Source organism: Lipophrys pholis (genome assembly GCF_963383615.2).
Source record: "Lipophrys pholis genome assembly, chromosome: 8".
Lineage (NCBI taxonomy): Eukaryota > Metazoa > Chordata > Actinopteri > Blenniiformes > Blenniidae > Lipophrys > Lipophrys pholis.
Genome location: NC_137630.1, coordinates 21,460,730 through 21,484,226, shown reverse-complemented (window position 1 = coordinate 21,484,226; position 23,497 = coordinate 21,460,730). Strand labels below are relative to the sequence as shown.

General features: G+C 42.7%; 5 protein-coding genes across 7 annotated transcripts; 1 reads left to right on the top strand and 4 right to left on the bottom strand.

Moving 5' to 3' along the window:
• Positions 1 to 628: 628 nt before the first annotated feature.
• LOC308113575 (14-3-3 protein beta/alpha-2) lies at positions 629 to 5,661 on the bottom strand. The gene is made up of 6 exons (XM_080469962.1): positions 5,288 to 5,661; positions 3,306 to 3,607; positions 3,085 to 3,208; positions 2,494 to 2,657; positions 2,297 to 2,392; positions 629 to 2,201 (listed from the first exon to the last, which is right to left on the bottom strand). The coding sequence occupies exons 2-6, from the start codon at positions 3,597 to 3,599 to the stop codon at positions 2,145 to 2,147; spliced, it is 735 nt and encodes a 244-aa protein (XP_080326088.1). The 5' UTR covers positions 3,600 to 3,607; positions 5,288 to 5,661; the 3' UTR covers positions 629 to 2,144.
• A 1,575-nt stretch (positions 5,662 to 7,236) lies between these two features.
• Positions 7,237 to 9,509, top strand: ognb (osteoglycin, paralog b). The gene is made up of 6 exons (XM_080469958.1): positions 7,237 to 7,617; positions 7,724 to 7,796; positions 8,060 to 8,224; positions 8,310 to 8,512; positions 8,603 to 8,695; positions 8,839 to 9,509. Exons 1-6 carry the CDS (start codon positions 7,528 to 7,530, stop codon positions 9,007 to 9,009), a joined length of 795 nt encoding a protein of 264 aa, XP_080326084.1. The 5' UTR covers positions 7,237 to 7,527; the 3' UTR covers positions 9,010 to 9,509.
• Positions 9,113 to 14,649, bottom strand: uqcc5 (ubiquinol-cytochrome c reductase complex assembly factor 5). Of its 2 annotated transcripts, XM_080469960.1 has the most exons (3): positions 12,909 to 14,649; positions 12,290 to 12,339; positions 9,113 to 9,716 (listed from the first exon to the last, which is right to left on the bottom strand). In XM_080469960.1, exons 1-3 carry the CDS (start codon positions 13,060 to 13,062, stop codon positions 9,654 to 9,656), a joined length of 267 nt encoding a protein of 88 aa, XP_080326086.1. In that variant the 5' UTR covers positions 13,063 to 14,649; the 3' UTR covers positions 9,113 to 9,653. The 2 variants fall into 2 exon arrangements, with proteins under 2 accessions (XP_080326086.1, XP_080326087.1); XM_080469961.1 differs by lacking the exon at positions 12,290 to 12,339 and having other exon boundaries at positions 9,118 to 9,716.
• A 141-nt stretch (positions 14,650 to 14,790) lies between these two features.
• On the bottom strand, positions 14,791 to 18,034 carry kctd6b (potassium channel tetramerization domain containing 6b). Its single transcript, XM_080469959.1, has 3 exons — positions 17,840 to 18,034; positions 17,072 to 17,176; positions 14,791 to 16,072 (listed from the first exon to the last, which is right to left on the bottom strand). Exons 2-3 carry the CDS (start codon positions 17,096 to 17,098, stop codon positions 15,386 to 15,388), a joined length of 714 nt encoding a protein of 237 aa, XP_080326085.1. The 5' UTR covers positions 17,099 to 17,176; positions 17,840 to 18,034; the 3' UTR covers positions 14,791 to 15,385.
• A 912-nt stretch (positions 18,035 to 18,946) lies between these two features.
• abhd6b (abhydrolase domain containing 6, acylglycerol lipase b) lies at positions 18,947 to 22,911 on the bottom strand. Of its 2 annotated transcripts, XM_080470235.1 has the most exons (9): positions 22,693 to 22,911; positions 22,409 to 22,535; positions 22,149 to 22,305; positions 21,641 to 21,754; positions 21,400 to 21,532; positions 19,841 to 19,998; positions 19,592 to 19,646; positions 19,403 to 19,503; positions 18,954 to 19,211 (listed from the first exon to the last, which is right to left on the bottom strand). In XM_080470235.1, the coding sequence occupies exons 2-9, from the start codon at positions 22,531 to 22,533 to the stop codon at positions 19,032 to 19,034; spliced, it is 1,023 nt and encodes a 340-aa protein (XP_080326361.1). In that variant the 5' UTR covers positions 22,534 to 22,535; positions 22,693 to 22,911; the 3' UTR covers positions 18,954 to 19,031. The 2 variants fall into 2 exon arrangements, with proteins under 2 accessions (XP_080326360.1, XP_080326361.1); XM_080470234.1 differs by lacking the exon at positions 22,693 to 22,911 and having other exon boundaries at positions 18,947 to 19,211; positions 22,409 to 22,625.
• Positions 22,912 to 23,497: the final 586 nt, after the last annotated feature.

Genomic DNA, 23,497 nt, shown 5'->3' with positions numbered 1-23,497 from the left:
GATTTATCTTACCTGAAAAGATGAAGCTCTCGATCGTCCTGACTGACTGAGCACGTTTTTTTTTCCCACACTGCAGTTGTTCTTTTAATTGGAGCCGAGAAACACCTGCAGCTCCTCCGCGGGGCGCTCATTAGGCGGCGGCAACTCCGCGGTAAGAAGTAGTGCCGTGCAAACCGGGAGCGACAAGATATGCTGCTTAAGACTTTTGTCTATCGCAATTAAAAACAAAAAAAAACTGCCCCCACAAGTGTGTGACTTTATGACAAACTTTTTAAATGCAGTTCCTATCTAAAATACTGAACAGAAATGAAGACGTAGTTTTCCTGTTATCTTAAACGAAACTTTATTTCACTGAATGGTCTTTGACACTTTTCCTATTTCTTACATGTAGAGTGAAACTAGAATGGTTTTAAGATACATAAACACAAAGCTAGAATTACACCAACCATTGTTTATCTCCATTTCGTCACTGCTTTTTATAGCTATTCTAAATTTTTCACAACCACGTGTGTGCACTGGGTAATAGACTGTTACAGAAGCAAATTTTAGCCATAAGACTTGTCAGTAAAAACAAAGCAAGTAGATACCTGATATACAGACAGGCTTCGTTCCACATTCACTAACTGCATTTTCATCAAGCATAATAATAAACTGACATGGATTTTTTTTTTTTTTTCTTTTCAACAGAAGATTATTTCAATTCATTGGAGCATCGTCAGAGTAAACAGACCGTCAGCTATAATGTGGAATGGTGTCTTCAACTACAATAATGTGGAATGTAGTGGTGATAGTATGGTATTGTGACACTGAGCTTCTTTCCAAAGTGATGAAATGGGCTTCTCCGAATTGCACCTACAGAGACAAGAGGCGATCATTCACAGCGGAGTGATGCACCGGGATGAAAACCTGGACTTCTGCGCGGTCTAACTCTAACCTCTTAACAGATCTGAAAAAAGGCGAGCAGACGCTGCCACCGCAAATGAAACTAGGAGGCTGTGAGAGAAAGCCAGGCACAAAAACTGTTTTGTTGGAGAAAACAACCGCTTTAAGAGGAATATTTTGCAAGCAGGGTTGATACAGTGTGGTAAGACATTTTCAATTAACATCAATAAAAGGTTACTTTAGGTTTTACATACAGATGATAGTCAATCTTGCAAAATACATGGAACCACATTTACGCACATACAATTTTCATTGTACTGAGATCAAGCAGCACCTGAACAGTGAGTAAAACTACCAATGACAATCCATACTTAGTTCAAAATAAACAAAAAGGAGCACTGCCTTTCCAAAAGCCTAATAATGTGGAATGTCTTATGTCTGAACAAATCTATCATGACAATTGAAGGGGGTCCCTTGGATCTTTGAAACGGTGAATTTGTGAACATGTTCGAGGAGAATTACACCAAGATGTCAGTGTCACAATACAGCCTGCCTCCTTTCTGTATGAGCCCACAGCAGAATTGCAGTTAGTTGAATACAGGATTGTACATGTCTGGAAATTCAAACATAAAACTGTTTTTTTTTTTTGTTGTTTTTTTTTTTGTTTTGGGGGGGGGGTTGTGAAGCAAATGGAATGCCTACCATCACAGTGTTTGGTGGAAATCAACTGCCAGTATAATTACCATACAATAAAACCTGTAAATATCATGAGGAATCACCCAAAAAAAAAAGACCAAAAAAAAAAAAAAGAAAAAAAAAAAAAGAAAGAAAAGTTACAAAAAAAAAAATGGGGATTAAAAATGCACAACAAACTAGCTGGGACAAAGGAATTTGGAAGGACGATTAGAATTCACAACACCCCCCCCCCCCCCTCCCCCACCCGAGACCATACGCACCATCTCTCGCGTCCATTCACACACGCTCGCTCACTACATACAGACCTAAAAACAAAGCCGACAAAAACAACAGCAACATGGACTCACTAATCAATACAACATGTTTCCACAAAGTGACTGAATCTGCTAACAACTGAAAATGACCCTGTCGCCTCACAGCGAACTGAGAGGGGTAAACTAGTTGGTCAGGAGCAATTCAGGCTGCTTGTCATACAGAAGAGGGAGGGGCTGATGGAGTGGAGGGGGATGTATATAAGCTGTCTGTGTTTAAGATAAGAGTGTAGGTGGATTAACAGTGCAATTTCATTAGTTTTCCCCGTCTCCGGTTTCTCCCTCATCTGCCTGGTTTTCTGATGTCCACAGCTGGAAAGAGAGGGAGAAGAAGCGGCGTTAGGAGTTGTGGTGAGCGGTGTATGAGCGTCGGTCAGAGAGAGGACAGTGTGAAGCGCTGCACTCACAGTCAGGTTGTCCCTTAGTAGTTGCATGATCAGGGTGCTGTCTTTGTAGGAATCCTCGTTCAAAGTGTCAAGTTCAGCGATGGCTTCATCAAATGCCTAAAACACACAAAGCTTGGTGAGACTCACTTCCCTCTATATGAAGCCAGACTTATCTTCTCATCCTAAAAACTGAAATATGCCAAAGCCATAGTACATACTGTTTTAGCCAGGCTGCAGGCCTTGTCCGGGTTGTTGAGGATTTCATAATAGAAGACTGAGAAGTTCAGGGCGAGGCCGAGCCTGATGGGGTGTGTTGGCTGCATCTCTCCCTTGCTAATGTCAAAAGCTTGCTGGTACGCCTGCTGGGAGTTGTCCACCGTCTCTGTAGACAAGGAGAAAAGAAATAATAATAATTAAATCTAGGTTTACGTTACTTTAAAAAAAACTTTCAACTCTCAGCCACTGGGGGGCAGCAAAAACAAACTCAGAAAATACATAATGGAAGCAGAGCCTAAAACTGTAAATTGCAGGTAACTGCCAACAGGTGAGAGACACATTCAGTCACGTTTCTGTGGCCTGACAAACATCTCCAGCAGCTGTTTATCTGTGCTCAGCCTCGTTTGTTTTAGGGAAGTCTGAATATTAATGCTCATACTGGTCGTTTATCAAAAAGTGGCTGGAAAACTAGTGATGAAAGAAAAAGAAGCAAAGTATCGCGTGAATGAAAATCGTGAGCTTTCGATACTTAGTTTTTGTAAAAGTGTTGGAAATGCAGTGACAGCACATACATAATCTCTATTCTTACTTACCCTTCTTAGTATCCCCAGATGCAACCTCAGACAGGTATCTATAATAGTCGCCCTTCATTTTCAGATAGAACACCTTGCTCTCAGCAGCAGACGCATTGGCAATGAGAAAGTCGTCCAGTAGCCCCTGAAACGATGGAGCAGGAGAATTTCACTCGAGCATCAACACAGCAAAAACTTGGATTAACTATTACTTCTTTTTAAAAAAAAAAAAAAAACCTTACGAGCACATCATGGCAGATTTCCTGCAGCTCAGTTTCTATCTTCTCCCGATATTCACGTGCCATCTGCTGCTTTTTGTCATTGCCCTCGGTCTTCTGCTCAATGCTGGAGATGACACGCCAGGATGAGCGGCGCGCTCCTACCACATTCTTGTAGGCGACAGAGAGGAGGTTGCGCTCCTCGTTCGACAGCTCCGACCCTTGCTCCGTCACGGACTTCATGGCTGCAGCCATGTCGTCGTAGCGTTCAGCCTGCTCAGCAAGCTTGGCCTTCTGTACCAGGTCGTTCTTATCCATTTTCTAGGCTGCAGACACAGAGGAAACAGCACAAGACTTGGGTTAGTGAGGTTTATCATTAAAAAAAGAGGGATCACAGGAACCACACAGAAAAGTACCAGTTGTAAGGGACAACTCTAATATCACTTTCTATTTGATTTTTATTTTTTTTTTATATAAAGCATTTGTACATCAACTCCCAACATTAAACACAGGCTGTCTGGGATGGGATGTTTTTTTGACTTTCACAGAAGTGGGAGTTTAAAATGTGTAACTTGGTTAGTTGCAACTTACTGGGTCAGACTTTTAATTACGCATTTGATGAACTGCATAGTCATATATCATGTTTTTAAGTATAGGATTCAACCCTAGAAAATACCTTGGAGCTGCTACTTTAATAATGTTGGCTGATAAGAAAAAAAGGAGTGCAAGAGAGCAATAAGACATATGTTGTCAATAAAACTGGACTGTGGACCTACATGTGCACAATAACATCATCTAGGAAATAGGATGAGCTTATTTAATTAATAAATGTCCAGTTGATCAATTCCTGCTGGTTTTACAGGAGCTTGATTGGAGCTTAGTAAAAAAAATAAAGGTTTTCCAACAGCAGCATGTCCATTATGAGTAGGATATTAACTGTCATATCTAAATCACTGCATCCTCTTCTGAGGTAGTTCTGGGAACCTTGAATCCAGATGATCTTGTTTCTGATTTGCTTTGTCGAGCAAAGCCAGTGGACTGGATGGGAGGTGAGCTGAAGCTTTGAACTGGGCCCTGGACAACTGGGTCACACACAAACACACAAACATTCATACACACACACAAACACACACACACACACTATAGAGCTACGGTTAGCTACAAGCTAGCTCAGAGCGGTGTCCATCCCTCGACTCGCCCTTACGGCTACAGCCTCATTTCCCCTCAACATGACCGAATCCGGGTCCCTGGAAGTGTTAGCAATCACCCCCCAGGGCGGCATGTGGGCTATACGCCCGCTTTCCTGGCTGGCCTGTCGGTGTCTCCCCCCGCTCGGAGCCTTCCCGGGTCAGGCTTTAATACCCTCCCCTAATGTAGCTAACGAGGCTAGCAGGCGGAAACATTTTTTTTTTTTTTTTTTTTTTAAATCATCGATGTTGAAATCTCAACATGAATCACTACACATACGCGGTGGTCGTTGTCTTTTACGTTTATTTTTTTTACCAGTGTGCTTCGATTGGGAAGGTTTGACGGGGGTTTATTTGTCGAGTCGGGCTTCCATCCGCTAGCTAGCTGCCGTCGTCTGATTTACACTGCCGATGTTTAACGATAACGGCTAGGCCGGCGAGAGCGACAGCCACCTCCTATTTAACTCGTTAAAAAAAAAGAAACACGACACGGCTACGGCGTTGGGGAATAATACGTGATATTTTTGTGATCGCTAATAATCTAAGCGTACAGTTGAGGCGTTTCCGTTGGGTAATTCGATTGATTTTGTGCAGCGGCAGCACGGCCCGCCCAGCCTGCCGGAGCCTCTCAGAACAAAGTGTCATGGAATCCGACCGTCGGTTAGCCGCTAATGCTAACGTAGCCTTTCAAACCCGCTATGATGGCTTCCTAACGGGATTCAACCGGACGCGGCGAAAACAGCCCCGCTCGCGCCGAGCCGCGAACGAAAACCGGAGATCATCGAGCGATATTCGTGCACGCGAGGCTACGACACTTACAATATCGGTGACTTTTAATCCTGCTTTTTTTTTTTTCCTGTGTGTGGACGATCGAGCCTCCGTCCTCCGTCTCTCGTATCGTTCAGGGCAGTACCACTTCCGCTCCCCGGGCACTGGTTTCCTCTGCTCCTCGCACATCTGCCTTACGTAATGCCACTCACGCTTTCATTAGCCGAGGCTACCGCTCCGCATTATTACCATATAATGTCGATTTCAATAAAAAAAAAAAGAAAGAAAAGAAAAGAAAATGTCTCCGATCATGGTTTTGATGAAGGCGATTATGTGTTATATTGTCTCATTTAAACGAGTGAATGACACACTGCTGTTTACAGGATTACTCGTCCCCACGTTCTCATATGTCCCTCATACAGATCGAATACTGTCCAAATCTTTATTAGAACCTGCACTTTGCTCCAGCAATAAAGCTCTTTAACACACATTACATAACGAGGTGGGATCGACCTGTGATTAGCAGAGTCATGCTTGTTATAATCATGCTTGAAGCTGTAATTATATGTGCTTTATAGCAGCTCAGGCTGTGACCCTTGCAAGGCAAGGTCAGGGGTGAAGGTCAAAGGTGAAGGTCAGAAGTGAAGGTCAGGGATGTGCTGGAGGGCATGCTTGCACTTCAGGTGTTCATCAGCCTCCAAACTAGCTGGACCACGTCTGACCCTGTTGGGACTTCATAAGGCCAGCAACATGGTGGGGGTGGAGATGGACTCTGTACCGGTGGACAGAGAGGAGGAGCCGGTCCAAACTGAGGTCCATCCTGAAAAATGTCTCTCGCCTCCTCCATGTCCTGGAGGACCATCCTGAACAATGTGGACATCAGACTCTATAACTCCTTTTTGATAATTGTGTTTGTTGTGTTTTTCTGTCAATCCTTTGCTTTTCATGAACATATTATCAACCGTGAAGCCTGTACACATTATTCACTTATTCTATTCTATTCTATAAACTGCAGATATCAGTCATAAATACATTTATTAAGCATTTATTGGGCAACTGAGCATATGTGCTTGCTTACAACTACATTTCAGTCATGCTGAACAATAAATTAGGATTTCTAAATATTGTGAAAAAAAATACAAAACCATTGTGACATCATATATGACTATACGCACTATGTATTTAGTCATATGTCTTTAAATAAAACGTTACATTGTAAGGTCTCAAAGGTCATAGGTTTAAATACCAGCCGGGCCTTGCTGTGTGTGTGTGTGTGTGTGTGTGTGTGTGTGTGCGTGCGTGCGTGCGTGCGTGCGTGCGTGCGTGCGTGTGCGTGTGTGTGGCTGCATGCTGCAGACATTTGGTGTTTTAAGGTATGTGACTGATTAAACATCTAATCTATCATGGCAGTAGTTGTATTATCTCATTGGAAAGCAGGCCAATGTAACATACACTACACTACAGACCAGATCAACTGACACTGATATGTCATGTAATTTCAAATGAAGGACTAGCTGCAGTCAGTTAAAACAAAAAAAAAACAAAACAGAGACTACATAGTTTGAAGAAAATTTTTCTGGGAGTGCAACAGAACGTAAAGCGCTGAACGTGTGAAAACACCTCCCGCCTCATTGAAATATTCAATTTAAAAGCTTAAGCTCTGGAAACACGAAGCTCTGGGCCAACAAATTCAAAGATCTCAACTTTTAACATTTATAGACTTGTGATTAGTAACACCGATCAAAACAACTTTCAGTGAGAAGAATCACGTCAGCTGCTCTTTAAAGAAAAAAAAAAAACAGTCACTTCTCATCAAGGTATGTACAGCCGCTCAAGTATTTGGTGGGGGGGGGGGGGAATGAAAATAGTTTTTTCCCTGCAGTTTAATGCTGGCCCATAAATCACTATCATTCTCCCATTATGAAGTGGGATTCAGTCCCACCTTGTTCATCCAGTGATGACATGCTTTTACAAGACAAGGTTAATATTTTAAAACGACCCCCATTAGGGGGTAATTTGCCTGCAAGCAGTAATTTTAAACGGCACCTTGTTTTTCTTCTACCCACCACCAGCATGCACCTTCCATGCCTTTGGTAAAGAGGCGGTGGGGGGGTGGAGTAGAGTAGTGGAAGACAAACACAGCACGGATTGAGTTAAAATTGTTTCCTTTTCTTACTCAGCAATATACTGGCAGCTTTGTAAAATCTGGATGGAAAATTTTCCCTGCTCACATGTAGATCCGATCACAGAGTAGCAGACGGCGCTCTGCTCACACCAGCGAGGGAGACACCATGATGCACACCAGGATTTTCATTTTCACCACTATTTTGCTTCTGTGCTCTGCAGAACGACATGAATACCAGGAGAGACGGAGGCCCGAGGTGAAATATCTTGGAGAGATTTGGAGATGTAATGAGAGGGTGGAGGATATGCTTACTACTCTACGTCTGAGAGGAAAAGTTGAGCAGGATTTTCTTCTTTTTGCAGCAAGTGATCGAGGAAATGGACTCTGGATTCCAACAGGACTCTGACAGCGATCCGGGAGCTCCAAAAGCTGAAGGTGAGTCTTATTTAAAGATAGAAAAACGTTCCAACAGTTGTTTGTGGTTATGCAACACATGCTCCATCGTTTTTTTCCTGTTTGTTTTTTTGTGTGTGAATGTAGCTAAAGATTATGTAAGAATCAGGCTGATCAAAAATCCTAATCTGAACAATATGAAGTGCATTTCAATCCTTTAATTCACAAATCTGCAGATTTTCTCATAGGAATTTATTTTTTGAAAAGCTTCTTTAAAACAGATAAATAGTGTGATTTTTCCCAAGACATGCCCACATGCCTGCTGTGCGTTTGCCTGAGTGGATCTGTTTACTGTGAGGAGGTGACCCCCGAAATGACTAAAGTCCCATCGCTGCCTAAGGAAACGGCGTACCTCTACGCCCGTTTCAACAAAATCACAAAAATAGGAAACCGGGACTTCGATGACATGGGTAAAGCGATCAGAACGCTCCAACTATTCTGCTCTTCGGTGGCTGTCCTCTTCGAGCACTGCAAACTTTTGTTATCATCTCCCAGCGACATTGAGGAGAATTGACCTGACCGGGAATCTCATCGCTGAAATCGAGGATGGGGCTTTTTCGAAACTCCCTAATCTGGAGGAGCTGACTCTCGAAGACAACAGACTGGCCAAACTTCCCCTCCTGCCAAACAAGCTGGTGTCCATCAATGTCAATTCCAACAAGCTGCAGACGCAAGGCGTAAAGGCAACGGCTTTTAAAGTGAGTTCCCTCTCGCGCTCTGGCGTTAACAAGCTGCAGAAATTGTTGTGTGCGTGTATTAAAATAGTGGTTTTCCTTGTACTTTTGCAGAAGCTCACAGGCCTGGCGTATCTTTACCTTGGCAACAATGAGCTGACAGCCGTGCCTCAGCTTCCAGAGTCTCTCCAGGTTGTGCACTTGCATGTAAGTTGTTATGTAATTTTTATTGCAGCCATAAAAATCGATGAAAGAAACTGTGGAAAAACAATTAGAGATTGTGGCGTCTGCCAGTTGAAGCCACCCGACCAGTAAAACGTTATGCCCTTTCTCGGATGGTTCTCCCGCAGAACAACAAAATCTCAACAATAACAGACGAGACCTTCTGCAAGGGCAACACCAGCTACTACATCCGGGCCAACTTGGCCGAGGTGAGACTGGAAGGGAACCCGCTGCAGCTGTCGGAGCACCCAAACAGCTTCATCTGCCTGCAGTCTCTCCCCATCGGCTGGTACAACTGACCTCCGCCAGATCCAGCCTGGAGTCAGAAGTTCTCCGCGAAGGGAAGGGGCGTACAATCAAAGATGTGCCGAGCGTGTAAATAAAACAAAGGGCAGAACGGGAGATCTGGAAATCTGCCTTATTATTAAAGAGCTTTAATGTTTGTTTGTTTTTTAACAACTAAATAGAATTCATAATTATACAACAGATCTTTCAGATATCGAAACACAGCTGTTTTCATTTCTCACCTATCTGCATGTGTGAGGCACATCTGTGCAAAAAATCTTCTGAAGCGTCTATAAATACAGACGTTTGTTTCTGCCAGGTTGGAGCTGAGATGGGTATGTCTCTCCAGGTGCTGGCGGCAGTCAGTCACAACAAAGTCACTGGGGAACTTTGGATGGTTTACGAGACCTTTTAGTGATTCTCTTCAGACGTTATACTGGTTGTATTATCTCTGCCATATTGCTTGTGTCTTCTGAGGTGAGGATCGTATAAATAAAACCTGCTTCAAGCTTCATTCTGACTCCTTGATAATGCAAACACACACACACACACACACACTTGACACAGTGGTTGTGACCACGAGGAGAGTAAAGAGTCCAACAAAGTCCACATTGAAATGAGGCTGTCTTTCATTTGTCTTCCGCCTGGTTCAGAACTATCAAACCATCCCTGATCTTCTGCTGGTACTCCCGCTCTGATTGCTTCCTTCGGTAGACGTCATCTGAAATAGAAATCAAAAGAAAAAAAAACAAAATCAAAAGAGTGAAATGTGGTTCGAGTTAGTGCTGCAGTGGTAAAAAAACAAAAAAACAAAAAAGCAGAAAGCAACTACTGACTGCACACCTCAGTCTGACTCAGATCATTTTCACAACTCATGTGTCCAGTGAGGAGAAACAGAGCTGGAACTCTGGAACAGCAACTTTCTTTGTCCGTAAAAGATTTCTCTTTCCCTCTTGCCTGGTATACGTTGGTATCATTTATGCACTTTGCACAGTCCAGAGGAAGCAAAATGTAAAGCACAATGAAGTGAAGAAAGAAGTACAGAAGTAAAAAAATCAATTTGGGACTTTTGCCTTTTGAAAGGGAAACAGGAAGTCTTGGCCTTTCACCATCATCGATGTAATTTGAATCCTAGTAAGTTTTTCCACTTCTGCAGCTTCAGTGTGGAAAATTGTTCCCGTCAAGAGCTTTGTTCCTTTAACTGGAATTACTTATTTCAAGTACTCTGGAGAGGATTCAGCGAGATTAAAATAAGTCATGGGCCACTTTTAAGGGTGTAATGAGAAAGTATAGGTATTTGTGCAGATCTGGATTCTGTGTCACATGATTACTTCCAGGACTCCTGATTCCTCTTTGACATCGTGAATTATTCACAACAACCCTAAATACACCTGACATTTAATCCTTAGAATATATAAAACTGAAAAAAGAAGCATGCACAACAAATCTTTTTGGCAGATTTTGTATAAGACCAACAGGAAACTCCTTCCAAGCAGAGTGATGAAAGAGGGAAGAGGCGTCTGTCCACTGCAGAGAAACAATGAGCCCCATATCCCTAAATGGCCTCAGAATATTAAAGGATAACATGTGTGGGATGGATTTTTTTTCTCTCTCCCAAAACAAGAGGATTTTGAGCCTTTTTAGTTCTCAGGAAACTGCACATCTGGAACAACGAGAAATGGATTCAGTAAGTGTAGAAACACCCCGGGGTCCCCCCCCCCCCACTGCAGGTATCGCTGCAGCCTTACAGAAAAAAACACAACGATGTGCCAGAATCGACTTCAAAGTTTACTTGCTTGAGAGTTGCTTGCAAAAAAAGGAAGTCTGATTTTAAACACATTTATGTATCCCATTTGAATACTTATGATTAGGGATGTCCCGATCCGATCGGTAGATATCGGATCGAGGCCGATATTGGTGATTTGGGAGTGATCGGGGATCGGCAAATCCAGCCAATCACCCCGCCGATCTAAAAATAAAACCGCGGTCCACAACGTCACCTAATAACCACAACAATCACGGACTACAAGCTCCGGTCGAGCTGCAGAAGCTAGAAGCAGGCGGAGCGGGGCCATAAACCTATAAAACTTGAGTTATATACAATGGTTTATGTGTTTACGTGCAGAAGTCTACTTCTAAATTTCTATGTGGTCTGTCTTCTTCTGCTTTTTTATTGCGTTTGGTGAGTCACAGCGCCCCTAAAGGCCTGGCATGTGTACTTCATGCCCTGAAGCCTCGTGTTGAGCCGTGTTCATAATGAGGTGTGGACGGAGGTTTTTTGGGAGAAGGCCAGGGAGGAAAAAGATCGTTTTTTTCGTCGTGTGGATGTACCCTCAGTTTACAACAACTAAAGAGTAAGAGAAGAATTTTGATTCAATAAGTGACTTTTACAATCATTTCTAGCTAAACAAGGCTTCTGCCAATAGTGCTTTTAGCTTCAGACATCTTAGTTGCTCCAAAAATAGACTATTGAGTATATTTGCAATAGCAATGTGAGTATCGGATCGGGAAAATATCGGTATCGGGCCGATACTCAATTCTGAAAAAATCAGATCGGTATCAGGGGCAAAAAAGTGTGATCGGGACATCCCTACTTATGATCTTTACTTTTTTTTTTTTTGCAGTGGTTTGTATGTTTGTTGCTACTTTTTAGTGACTGTCACACCATCATGGCTCTGGGAGGTGAAGGCAGGTTGACTATGACAAGTTCCCGGTCCACAGGGCAAGCACTCACATTTTAGATTCACTCGTTAGCCTCAAACACACATATACCATGAGAACACATGAGAGAACATGCAGACTCCACACAGAAACCTGCTCTTAAACCATGAGAGTAATATCTTTAGACAATATGTGAATGACTTTAAAAACCTATATTTTCTCTCGGTGTGAGTGTGTGCTGGTCCTGTGATGGACTGGCGACCTGTCCAGGGTGTATCATACCCTCGTTCATAGGAAGCTGGGATCGGCTCCAGTGCCCCGCGACCCTGAACAGGATAAGTGGTATAGAAAATGAATGGATGGACGTTTGAGAGCAGAGGAAATAGATCCATCCATGCGGACATGTTTCAGTCTTGCTAAGTTTTAAATTGTATTCATTCCTTTGGAATTATTCCTCTGGTATATTAAAACGAATGCCCCTCTAGGATTCATAAAGTATTTCTATTCTACTATATTCAAGGGCTGTATGGTGGAGCAGGGTCATGGGTTCAAATATCGGCTTGGCCTTTCTGTGTGGAGTTTGCATTTCTGTGGTTCCGTCTCTCTGCGTCTGCCCTGCGATGGACTGGAGACCTTCCCAGGATGTACCCTGCCATGGTAAACTGGGATTGGCTCCTGCAACCCTGCACAGGACAGAGGGGCATATAAAATGGTATTATTTAATCTTCATCCCAGGACTTTGCTCAGTCTACATTTCTGATTGTAGGAACCAGACCTCTGTGATCATCTGCTTTCTGCCCCGACACAGAATCAAATTTGTTCCCATATTTAGTACAACAATCGTTCATTCTCTGTAGCACTGTATTTGGTGCTCATGTACTACATCTACTATTTGTTGTTTGTAATTAAGCGTTTATGATTTTGTCTATTCTTATGGTTTATTATACACTCGTGGCTGCTCCTGTTGACTGATGGAGACACTTCAGATTGTGTAGGAAACTGTGTTGTAATAACTGTTTTGACATCTATGAGGTTAATAAACACGTGTAGAAGTGTAATAAAGACCTGGCAACCATCAGACAGTGTTTAACTCAAGGTGAGCAGCTTGTGAAGTAGGTTTGTATAAATGTATTATGAATTATTATTATTTAGGAGAGCGAGCAGCATGGACGTGCTAACATGCTAACACAGGGAGACGGGGGACATGACGCGAAGACGAGACTGAAAGAGGATCAGATGTGTTCGAACTCACAGAAAGTCTCTTGTCCGATCCTCACGTTGATCATGATCCACTCCATGACTCCACCGATGCAGAAGAAGATCGGGAGGAACCTGTACGGACCCAAGCGCTGCTTCCCGGGGATCAGACGCAGCACGGCTTTGACGGTTCTGCTCCGGAAAAACATGGTGACCGACACAAACACACAGACACGCACCGACACGCACTGCCCAAGCCGCGGGGCCAAACAGGCTTCAGCGGTGCAGGGAGACCGGACTCGGACCTTTCACGTGTCCTTTACTTCTTCCTACGAGAGCAGCCGACATGACAGGGTGCGCTCGTTTAGTGGTCCGGCGTGAACCGAGCGTGCGGTGTCTTCTTCTTACAAAACAAACGCGCGGCAGAGGTCATAACGTGCACTGCGTATGTCATTCGCTGTTTTAAGTACATGTTTAATTTAATCGTTCTTCCGATAAGTAGCAGAGTTTAACATCTATGACATTCGAGAAAATCTTTTGTTTTATTTTATTGGATGAAGAAACTAAAGTTTCGATTTCTAAGTTACATGACAGAAACCATAATAATATAGCTTAATGTTTTGTGTGCCATGTATTTAGTTGTATTCACTAAATGATACCAGTGTGTCATTACTAATCAACAATCAGGGTGTTTGTTTTAGCTGGTGATATAACATATTGGTATTCACCTCCTCAATATGACTGTTTTCATTTATTATTTTTAGATTTTGCAAGTGTAAAATAATTGTTTTTGAAATCTATTGGGGAAAATGGTAAATGTGAGAACCCTAATGATTTAGTATGAACCATAAAGTAAAAAGAAAGAACTGTCATAATGGGTCAAAAGACCTGACTGACTCTGAAAAGAAAAATATTGTATATATAAAGGACGTCTTTCAGAGGGATGTAGCACCCAGTAATATTAATGCAGTTTTATTTCTGGGGAAAAAAAAAAACTATTATAAATCAGTTATCACAGGAGCATGAATTAAAAAATAACTCTTGGACAAACCCAACTGTTCCACGCTGAAGAAACTTATTCAAACCAATCACACATTCAATTTCCAAATAATCTTAACCTGCTATGGTGTGTCCACATTTTTGGCTTACTTCAGCAAGCAACCCTAATCTTGTTTTTCTTTACATCTTCACATTTATGAAGGGGTTTTAATAGTTTATCTGCAAGATATTGTTTTTCTCCATCTCCATGTCTTCCTTCACTACTGCCATCCTTCTTCTCTTCCTGCCTGGTAACTTCATCTCCAACATCCTGTCTGCAATAATTCCACCACTTCTCCTCAACACATGCCCGAACCACCTCAAACTGTCCTTAGAGCTTAATCTCTAATCCTTGAATTAACTTATTTTGCCATTACTCTAGATTAAACATCTATCCGGTGGTTGTTATTTCCTTGAAATTTTGTAATTTCTAAAAACAGGGAACTTGAGCACAAATCATATAAAGCAACAGTTTCGAACTGACACGCAAAAAAGTGAAAATGCTCACACAAATACAGCAAGGACACGTGACTGCGCTGGTTAATGCTCCCAAACTACAATATTTATACTTTACGTTTTGATTCGTGCAAAGGAATCAGTTTGGGCGCCATTATGGTAAATCTCAAAATGTGTGACACAAGATGTCTTAAGTCGATTTTAACCTGCAGCTCGATTATCACTTCTCCAATGAAAAAAGTTCAACTCAAAAGAGATTGATGGAATGAAAAATTCACAGATTGGTTTATTTTGACTGGAATGAATAAACACATCACTGTTGATATCATGACAGAACTGTAAATCACAAACAACTTACGCACACAAGACACTCAGACACATGCAAACAGCTACCAGGGGGTTCGGAGAGAGTACCGTACGAGGGGGCAAGAGAGACAGAGGACACTATTTCTTTAATCTAATGTAAAGCAGAAAACTACTGGGGCTAAAGAGAGTCTTAAGTTACCAGAATTAATATTAAAAAAAAAAAAAAAAAAAAAAAAAAAAAAAGGACCTCCAAACATCATGGGAGTCCAGAAAAGTCCTAAATGTGACCAACACCGCCTTTACAATCTCTTCATTTTTACCTTCACCGAGAGAGAGAGACCTTTAACAATTTACATGAATGCGTCTCATTAGTAAGATTAGATACCTTTATATAGGCACTGTGTCTCAGATCATGTGGCCTTCATCGCACTCACTTCATCGCCATTGTTTTAGGACGTCAGATCTTTGTAATGATACTACAGTTTCCACAGAGGAACAAAAACGGATTTCTTGCTTTCCTGCTTCTCCTGACACAAACAAATCCCTTATGTCATGATGGCACAGATCAAATGTTGCACTCAAGACATGTGAATGAATCAGGAGTTCATATTTTCCTCACTCTGTGCCGTCTGGAATTTGAGCTTTGTGCACCTGAGCCACACGGAGCAAAATACAGGAAAGTGGAGCGACTTCAACAATTGTGTGTGACGTGAAGGAAGACCCAACGGGGACTCAGTCTTCTACTTTGTGGGCTGGTCGACAGAATGTCCAGTGGTGCTCCACCGTGTTCTCGTTGGCCCGCTCGCTCATGTGATGCACGCGCGTGTTTCGAATGGTGAAGCCTTGCTTCATGATGTAGTCCATGAGGTGAACCCTGAGGGACACCTCCTGGTGATAGTCACATGGTCCGAAGGTGAAGGACACCTGGCAGTCCCTGGTGTCCATCATGTGCTTGTTCCACTTTGTGAAGTTGTTGGAGATGCCCTCCAGCAGGGCGTGCACCTTCGTGGTGATGGTGAGCTGCGTGATGATGACGGCGACCGGGTTGGAGTACTTGGACAGTTTGCGCGTGCTGGAGAGCTCCACCACCTGCTCGAAGATGTCGGGAGGGTACAGCGGCTTGGGGTCGTGAAGGCACTGGATCAGAGGCTCGATCTGGTAGAAGTCGGCCTCTTTCCTCAGGAGGTCCGTCTCCATGAAGTCCACGGGAAGAGTCAGCTCAGATGTCCGCAGGAAGTTCAGGATGTATCGGAAAAGCGTCCCGTCGCGATCGATGAAGTAGTTCCCCTGGGAATCACGGGTGGTGGGGAAATCCCCTCTGAACATGGCGCCCAGCATGGAGTCTGGATAGCGCTGCAGGGTGGATAAACTGGTGGTGTATAAGTGGCCTCCCACATTTAAGGTAACAGGCGTAGTCATCTGAGGGGGGGGAAAAGGAATATTTGTTTATACTCTGTCCTTGATAAACAGGCAAGAGTGCAGACGGTGACGTGTGTGGTTTCATGGTCCAGATCACTTTCATTTTTAACCTTGGACCAAAAAGATGAAGAGAAAAGTCCCTCCAGGCTGTTGTGACGTATAATCTGTGACATAACTCCTACGCAGTCTGCTCAATGTTAGTTAAAAACTCAGAAAAACAAGTTACATAAATGTACAAAACTGTTCCAACAGCTTGGGGATTGTACTCATTGAAACACTTTAAATTATACTTCCCATACAAGGTATCACTTCTGCACAGAGGATAAACCAATACACAAAAAGCAGACCATTATTACATCAACAACTTAAACTGGGTCCTACATTTTTCATTTTTCCTGCGTAGATTCTGGTGGAGTAACTTTAATATGACCGTATCATCTGCTGCTTTTCAGGCCTATAGAGTTTTATGTCTTGTATGTACAACTACCTGCTGCATTCAGACCTCGGCCTGCTTGTTTGGTCCATACAATGGTTCAGATGGCAGCATGCCATGTGTGAACACTGGAAAACCAGATATCAGGTTCACACGCAAGGCCGTTGCTGGGAATTCTAATAACCATATGATTTGGGATGAATACCAACGCTGACAAGGATTTATGTCTGCTTTAAGGTTGGTGAACTTTGTGCACGGAAACAATCTATTAAATTATTTATAATGTAATTTTGCAGCTCTAGCCAAACGTTATGGCAGTCTGACTCGAAATGCTGTCTGCAGTAAAAGCAAAACTAATCTATAAAATACCAAGAGGCGACGTGAAACAAAACCTTCTCTGACAAACAGTCTGAAAGACAGAATATAATCCAGGCTGGATTCACTGCTTTAACCACACACTGATTTCAGCTCAACTAAACTGTCTGTATGATAGATTTAAACATCTTTGTAATTCTAAATCGGTTAACATCTGTTGTGCTGTGGTCTGATCTCGAGCCAGCTCTTACCCTATGGCCCCAGTCTCCATTATCCATTTGTAGAAGAATACCCTCTTGGTCACAACCAAAGTAGAGAGGGAACAGCTGAGGAGGAGTGGCTCACTTCGATTACACCTGTGAAGAACAGTCACATTACAGCTCCATGTGTTTTTAACACAAATAAGAGCATCTCCTTGGATTATAATAGAGTATTGTTTGACTCCTGTTTCTAATCAACATCTTAAAGATAATACATGTGGCTTCGCACCACATGAACCATGATTTGGTTCAATTTGACAAAATCTATGAACTCGATGCTGTTTGACTAAAACATTCATATATTTATGTGAAGATGGATGACAAAACTTCATGTAGATTAAAAAAAAAAAAAGAAGGAAATGCTTCTTCTGAGAAACTGAAACCAGTTTAATTATTCATGTTCTCTCTCTCACTCTCTGTTGGGATCAGACTGAAGCGGGTTTTTATTCAAAGTGGAGAAAATAGATAAGAAATCACATTAAGAGGAAAACACCACGTCGCGTTTCGCCGCATTTGGTGCCTCGAAAAAGAGACTTTACTTAAAGAACTGAAACGTCCAGCCACTGAAGTGTTTCCTCAAAGTCTGGAGATGGTGTCGAGATGTGAGCCCGGCTCGAATGACGAGTATTTAATGACAATGTGCCGAGCAGAAGAGCAGATGTTTAACAACGCGGCGCTTCTTAGCTTAGCTCGCTGCTACTAGCTGGTGGCTAGCAGGCTACCGCTGCTCCTCTGGAGGAGATCCGGATCTTCACTCACCTGGCCGGGACGAGCACGAACACAAGCTCACCAGCTCAGCACTGCCTCGCTGGGGTTTCGGTCCAAACAAAGCGGCCTGCGGTGGAAAGAGGTGAGCCGAGCAGCTGGAAGGAGGAGACGGGTCAGCGGAGAGGCTGCAGCAGGACTGCGCGCGCACTCACACACCCACACCCACACACACACGTTCACATACACACACTACACACACACACACCCACACACAGAGGCGGATGTAGGGAGGAGGAGGAGGGTGAGGGAGCCTGGAGGGAGGAGGCCCTGCTGCTGCTGCTGCATGCTGAACGCTCATGTTGCAGACTGAAAGCTACTGCTGCATCCTGCATTCTCTTGCTGCAGGTCTTAGCTGCATGCTCCTGCCTGCTTTTGCTGCAGGCTGCAAGCTCTGGCTGTATTCCTACTGCTGCATCCCGCAGGCTGCTGCTGCACTCCTTTGCTGCAGGCCCCTGCTGCAGGCTGCACTCTCTTGCTGCAGGCCCCTGCTGCAGGCTGCACTCTTGCTGCAGGCTCCTGCTACAGGCTCCACTCTCTTGCTGCAGGCCCCTGCTGCAGGCTCCTGCTGCAGGCTCCACTCTCTTGCTGCAGGCTGCTGCTACAGGCTCCTCTCTCTTGCTGCAGGCCCCTGCTGCAGGCTGCACTCTTGCTGCAGGCTCCTGCTACAGGCTCCACTCTCTTGCTGCAGGCCCCTGCTGCAGGCTGCACTCTCTTGCTGCAGGCTCCTGCTACAGGCTGCACTCTCTTGCTGCAGGCTCCTGCTACAGGCTGCACTCTCTTGCTGTGGGCTCCTGCTGCATACTTAATGCTTTTGCTGCAGGCTGAAACCTCCTGCTGTAGGATCCTGCTACATGCTGCTGCAAGCTCTTGCTGCATGCCTCAGGCTTTTGCTCCAGGCTGAAAGCTCCTGCTCTTCCAGGCTGCAGGTTCTTTCTTCAGGCTGCAGGCGCCTGAAGCAGGCTGCATATTGAAAGCCCCTGCTCCAGACTCCTGCTGCACGTTGCCACTGCAGGCTCCTCTGCATGGACACAACTCACCCCGGCGGTGACACACTCACACTTTATCATTGCGACACACTTTATCATTGCGACACACTTTAAAGCTTGGATTCGGAGCATTTAATAAAAATATGAACACTTCCTTCTTGCTTATTCCTTCTATGTACATTTTGTGAGTCTTAAACTCAGCAGGATTTCTTTGTGCCACTCCTGGCGTTTTGCTGCAGAATGATAAAGTCCAGGATGAGTTTGGCCGTCCGACAAGGTTTCTCCATCACCACTGAGTGTCCACAGTTTTCCAGCAGATCTACTCTGCATTCAGGCAATATTTCTGAAATCACTGCTGCTCCAGACACATCCACCACCTGGACAAAAGGATACATATATCAATATCATGTGTATCGGAATACAAGACTCAACTTCCTCTGAGACATCACCTGAGCCGCTAGAGAAACTTGAGCCAAGGATTAGTTTAGAAGCAAAAGCTGCCGGGTAATCACTTATGTATTTATCCAGGCTTTCCTGAGTCATTGCATTAGTGGGAGATCTTAATTACCTGGTCTTGTTTGCCCCAAATCACTTGTAAAGGTGCTTTTATTTGCTCCAGGTGCTCCTGTAATGCATATCTTGATTTCTCACCAAGGATCTCCAGGAATACTAATGAAGAAAAAAGGAAAAGAATGTTGTTTTTCTTTTTTTCGCTCAACGAAGAGCTATTTGATGTTTCAGTGGCAAACAAGCTCACCCTCTTGGTAAAATGTGTTATGGGGCTGTCGGACATCGACCAATCCTTGGAGAATCTAAATCAGTACAATAATGAAAATAAAGGTTCAGCGCTTTGAAACCAAGCAACATTTTAACAACTAAACTGTGGAATCTCTGCTTCCATTTGTTCTATAGGTTGTGTGAGTGGCACAAAGATTGATACTGCATGGATATTTGGTCAGGCAGTTGGTTGGTGTACAAAATGTAAACAGGAGTTCCGTATTCCGACCTGGTAGGGAATTTTGTAGCGCACATGGGAACACAGCCTGAACATGTCCTCCATCTCTTCAGGAGTGGTGGGGATCAGCGGGATGTTGAGGGTGTAGTTGCTGTGGTCCAGGTCCTGCAGGTGATTGTCGAATTTGGTCTCACATGGATGTCGTATCCCTGCAGGACAAAACCGGAGCTCACCGATTACAAACTGATGCTGTTTGGTATAAAAGTGAATGAGGGTCTGTACCAATGCAATAACAAATCATGTCTCATGGTTTTTTTTTTTACTTTTACTCAAATAGATAATGAATATTTCTATAAGTTAACTCATATATCTTACATCCGTTCACATGGAAGACAACTGCTGGAGCAGGTTTTCTCTGAAAGAAGAATCACTTCATTTTTTTTTTTTTTTTCTTTCCTGAAACTACAAAGAGCTTCCTCAAGAGCCTCGAAGGATGTCCAAATGACTCTTTTAAAGTGAAATTTTTTGTTTTCATTTCAGTATTCAACTTTTCTTTAGGAGAGACCGAAAAAAAATACATAAGTATCAGTTTCTATGATTTCAGAGGACTGAATCTCATGCTGATTTACACTCATTTAGTGCTAGTTTATCTGTTGTTAACATTTTTGTGCAAGTGACCATATATTTGCAAATTTGAACATTTCTTCTCACTGATAAATTGGAGGAAGTACTTAATTATAGACAATTTCTGTATTATTTGTTATAATAAACACTTTAGTGGTTGGCCTCTTTGTAATAACAAACCATCTCCTAGTTCCACTTTGCACCTGATTGATGCATTTATTCTATAAATGGGAAAGTTGTGCTTGGTAATATGCACCGCGCACATACGTCCTATAAGTCCAGTAAGTCATATTAAGTGCAATTTCTTTGTAAACCACACATTATATTGTAATACAGCAGTACTCAATAGTGTACAGGCAATCATTAGGAGAGACTAAATCTCATTTAGAGAGATGTTTTAGTGAGAAATGATGAAATCTGTGTGATTTTAGTCACTTTTACAACTTTACACTTTAATTTTGTCCTAAAACACTATGAATGGGTAAACCAGGGATCTGCTCTCTTGTGGTCAACAATATTCAACATATTTTAATTGTGCTGCACAAACCACAATCCTTCAAAGAAACTCTTGATACGAGGAGACAAATTATTATTACGGTAAAACAGCAGAAATCGCTAAAAAACATTTATAAGAAAGAATAGTAACACACTCAAAATACCAAAACTACAAACATAAAAAAAAAAGAAATTCAAAAAGCTAATATCAACCAAAGAAGGGGGAAACTGCTAATGGTTTAAAAGGCTAAAATTCTCAAATGACGTTCTCAAATGTCAATAACAGATAAAAAGCTCCACTTTTGGTGAATATAGCAACAAACATTTAAAGCGCCTATCTTTATATTAAAGGTTAAATGTTCTGTGACTCCATATAAATTTTAGAAAGTGTATTTAAAAAAAAATGCAATTTTATTCATAAAGGTCACAGACATCTGGAATTAAACAAGTGTTTGACTATTATTTTTCTCCTCACACACACCATGACTGACCGTCAGGGCAGATGAGGGTCATGCTGCAGATCTCCGAGGGAAAGCAGGCTGCATAAACTCCGGCTACGTTTCCCCCCATTGAGGTTCCCACCAGATGGAATGGTTTCCGATTTAAGCGAATGGTTTCCACAAACTGAGAAGAATGACCCAAAAAAAAAAAAAAAAAAAGGTTTTCACTTGAAGCATGTAACTCAAATACATATATAAATATAAATAGATATAAATCTCTCCTGTAATGTACCTGATGGACCCTTTTGACCTGACCATCAATGGAGTAATCCTCCATGTTGGTTCGGGTTGTGCCCTCGTGGCCGGGCATGTCCACAGACACGATGTGCAGATGTTTTGGGAGATACTAATGCAAAAAGAAAGGCATTAAAAAAAAATATACGTCAACTCCAATAATGTACGAAGACTGAGACACTTCTTCAGTGGAGGAATCCTCGACGCTGCAGAAATCTTATCAACACGGATGAATTCAAACGGACTAAAAATAATCCCTGCTGGAAAAAGTAGACGTAATCAGAGCACTGCAATGTATGCTATTTATTTATTTATTTAGTTTTAAGACAGAAGTCCGACAGTACAACCATCCTTGCTGAAGCCAGATCAGGGTAGGAAGTCTATCACAGCACATACTGTACATACAGCCGGTGCAGCTTAAGAAGCTTTTGACTGCACGTGCTGAAACTGGTTGAAATAAAGCGATTGACATGTATTTAGGAGTTCGTGTTCAGTGTTTTCCCGACCTTGACCACAGTAAGCCACGTGTCTTTGTGAGCAGAGAATCCGTGCAGCATCAGGATGGAAGGTCTCATCCCAGGCTTTCCTCTGCAGGAGTAACAGAAACGATACCCACCACAGTCCGCGACGCGTACCTGCAGGCCCAGAGTCCTCCTCCAGTACCTGAATACAAGCACGGATGTTTGCAACGTGTGCGAAAAAAAGTACATCGGCTTAATACATAAAACATTTGTAATTTAAAATGTTGGCCGACAAAAGGTCTTACCAGTAATAAACTTTAATGAGTGCAGAGGGCCAGAGAAGGAAAGACGCCAGGAAAGCAAGAATGGGAATAGCCAGTGTCCCCCCAGCAATGATAAACAGGTTCATTACCTCTAGATCTGCTGCCATGTCTCAATTAAAACACACAAACACATGCAAATGTTAAACATCAGGGCAGAGGCCTCAACATGTACACCACGAGTTATTAGGAGAATGAGTGAGAAGCTGCCCTAAAAGACCTGCAGCATTCACAAAACTCTTCGATAGAAACAATTACATAATACTTACTTTTCAGACGATTGTTTCCTCTTTTTGTTTCCTCCGTCACAAAACCACACGTTGATCAGTTTTACCACATGCAGACAGGCGTATGTAACTTTGTCAGCTTTTGTTACAAATGCGAAAACTGAAAAGTGTCAACGTATCTTTCTGAAAAGCTGAAATGAAACCTTCCCCTGCTCTGAGTGCTGTAGATCCTGTCAGATTATGTTTGCTCCGGATAAAGTCATTGATTATTACTCATCATTGTGGAAAACCGGGCCAACACATTATCGATGTGTCGGCCCGGTCGATGTTTTAAAGTGAACGTACGGGCCAGACTTCACACAGTAAATACACTAAAGAAGCAGCTCACATGTATATTATTGCATAATATGAATACTGTGTACAATTACAAACAACCAGAGAGTAAAACATCCTTAAACTCAAACATTTATGAGACAAATCAAATAACATATGAAATAGATTTTCTTTTTTAAATGGGAGTAAATATCCAGCATTTAAATAAAAATACAAACATCATGCTCTCTGAATGTGTTTACAACAATTGCTATTCATGCAATTTGATATTATAAATACTGAGTTCATATATTGTCAAATCAAAAAAAGTTTAAACATGCATCGAAATAATAGGCACATTACTTGAGTACATCTAATCCACCGTAGTCTCTGGATAATTGATTATTTCACTGCCAGTCTGAGAATCGTGGAGCAGGCTGAAGAAAACTGAAGCAGGCATCTTCTCATGGGAAGATTCAAGGCCATAACATACCACTGGGGGTCAGAATAGAGGCAGGCACACTCACACACACAC

Excerpts from the sequence above, each read along its gene's own strand:
- abhd6b (XM_080470235.1), bottom strand. The coding sequence starts at position 22,533 with ATGGCAGCAGATCTAGAGGTAATGAACCTGTTTATCATTGCTGGGGGG. Across the intron at positions 22,306-22,408 it reads CTCATTAAAGTTTATTACTG|GTACTGGAGGAGGACTCTGG; the intron begins GTAAGACCTTTT and ends GCTTGTATTCAG. Across the intron at positions 19,647-19,840 it reads GCTACAAAATTCCCTACCAG|ATTCTCCAAGGATTGGTCGA; the intron begins GTCGGAATACGG and ends GTACTGATTTAG.
- kctd6b (XM_080469959.1), bottom strand. The coding sequence starts at position 17,098 with ATGGATAATGGAGACTGGGGCCATAGG. Across the intron at positions 16,073-17,071 it reads ATGGAGACTGGGGCCATAGG|ATGACTACGCCTGTTACCTT; the intron begins GTAAGAGCTGGC and ends CCCCCCCCTCAG.
- uqcc5 (XM_080469960.1), bottom strand. The coding sequence starts at position 13,062 with ATGTTTTTCCGGAGCAGAACCGTCAAAGCCGTGCTGCGTCTGATCCCC. Across the intron at positions 12,340-12,908 it reads GATCGGACAAGAGACTTTCT|GGTTGCAGGAGCCAATCCCA; the intron begins GTGAGTTCGAAC and ends TGTCCTGTGCAG. Across the intron at positions 9,717-12,289 it reads GCAGGGTACATCCTGGGAAG|ATGACGTCTACCGAAGGAAG; the intron begins GTCTCCAGTCCA and ends TTTCTATTTCAG.
- ognb (XM_080469958.1), top strand. The coding sequence starts at position 7,528 with ATGATGCACACCAGGATTTTCATTTTCACCACTATTTTGCTTCTGTGC. Across the intron at positions 8,225-8,309 it reads CCGGGACTTCGATGACATGG|CGACATTGAGGAGAATTGAC; the intron begins GTAAAGCGATCA and ends ATCATCTCCCAG. Across the intron at positions 8,696-8,838 it reads TCCAGGTTGTGCACTTGCAT|AACAACAAAATCTCAACAAT; the intron begins GTAAGTTGTTAT and ends GTTCTCCCGCAG.
- LOC308113575 (XM_080469962.1), bottom strand. The coding sequence starts at position 3,599 with ATGGATAAGAACGACCTGGTACAGAAGGCCAAGCTTGCTGAGCAGGCT. Across the intron at positions 3,209-3,305 it reads AAATCTGCCATGATGTGCTC|GGGCTACTGGACGACTTTCT; the intron begins GTAAGGTTTTTT and ends CCATCGTTTCAG. Across the intron at positions 2,658-3,084 it reads ATCTGGGGATACTAAGAAGG|AGACGGTGGACAACTCCCAG; the intron begins GTAAGTAAGAAT and ends CCTTGTCTACAG.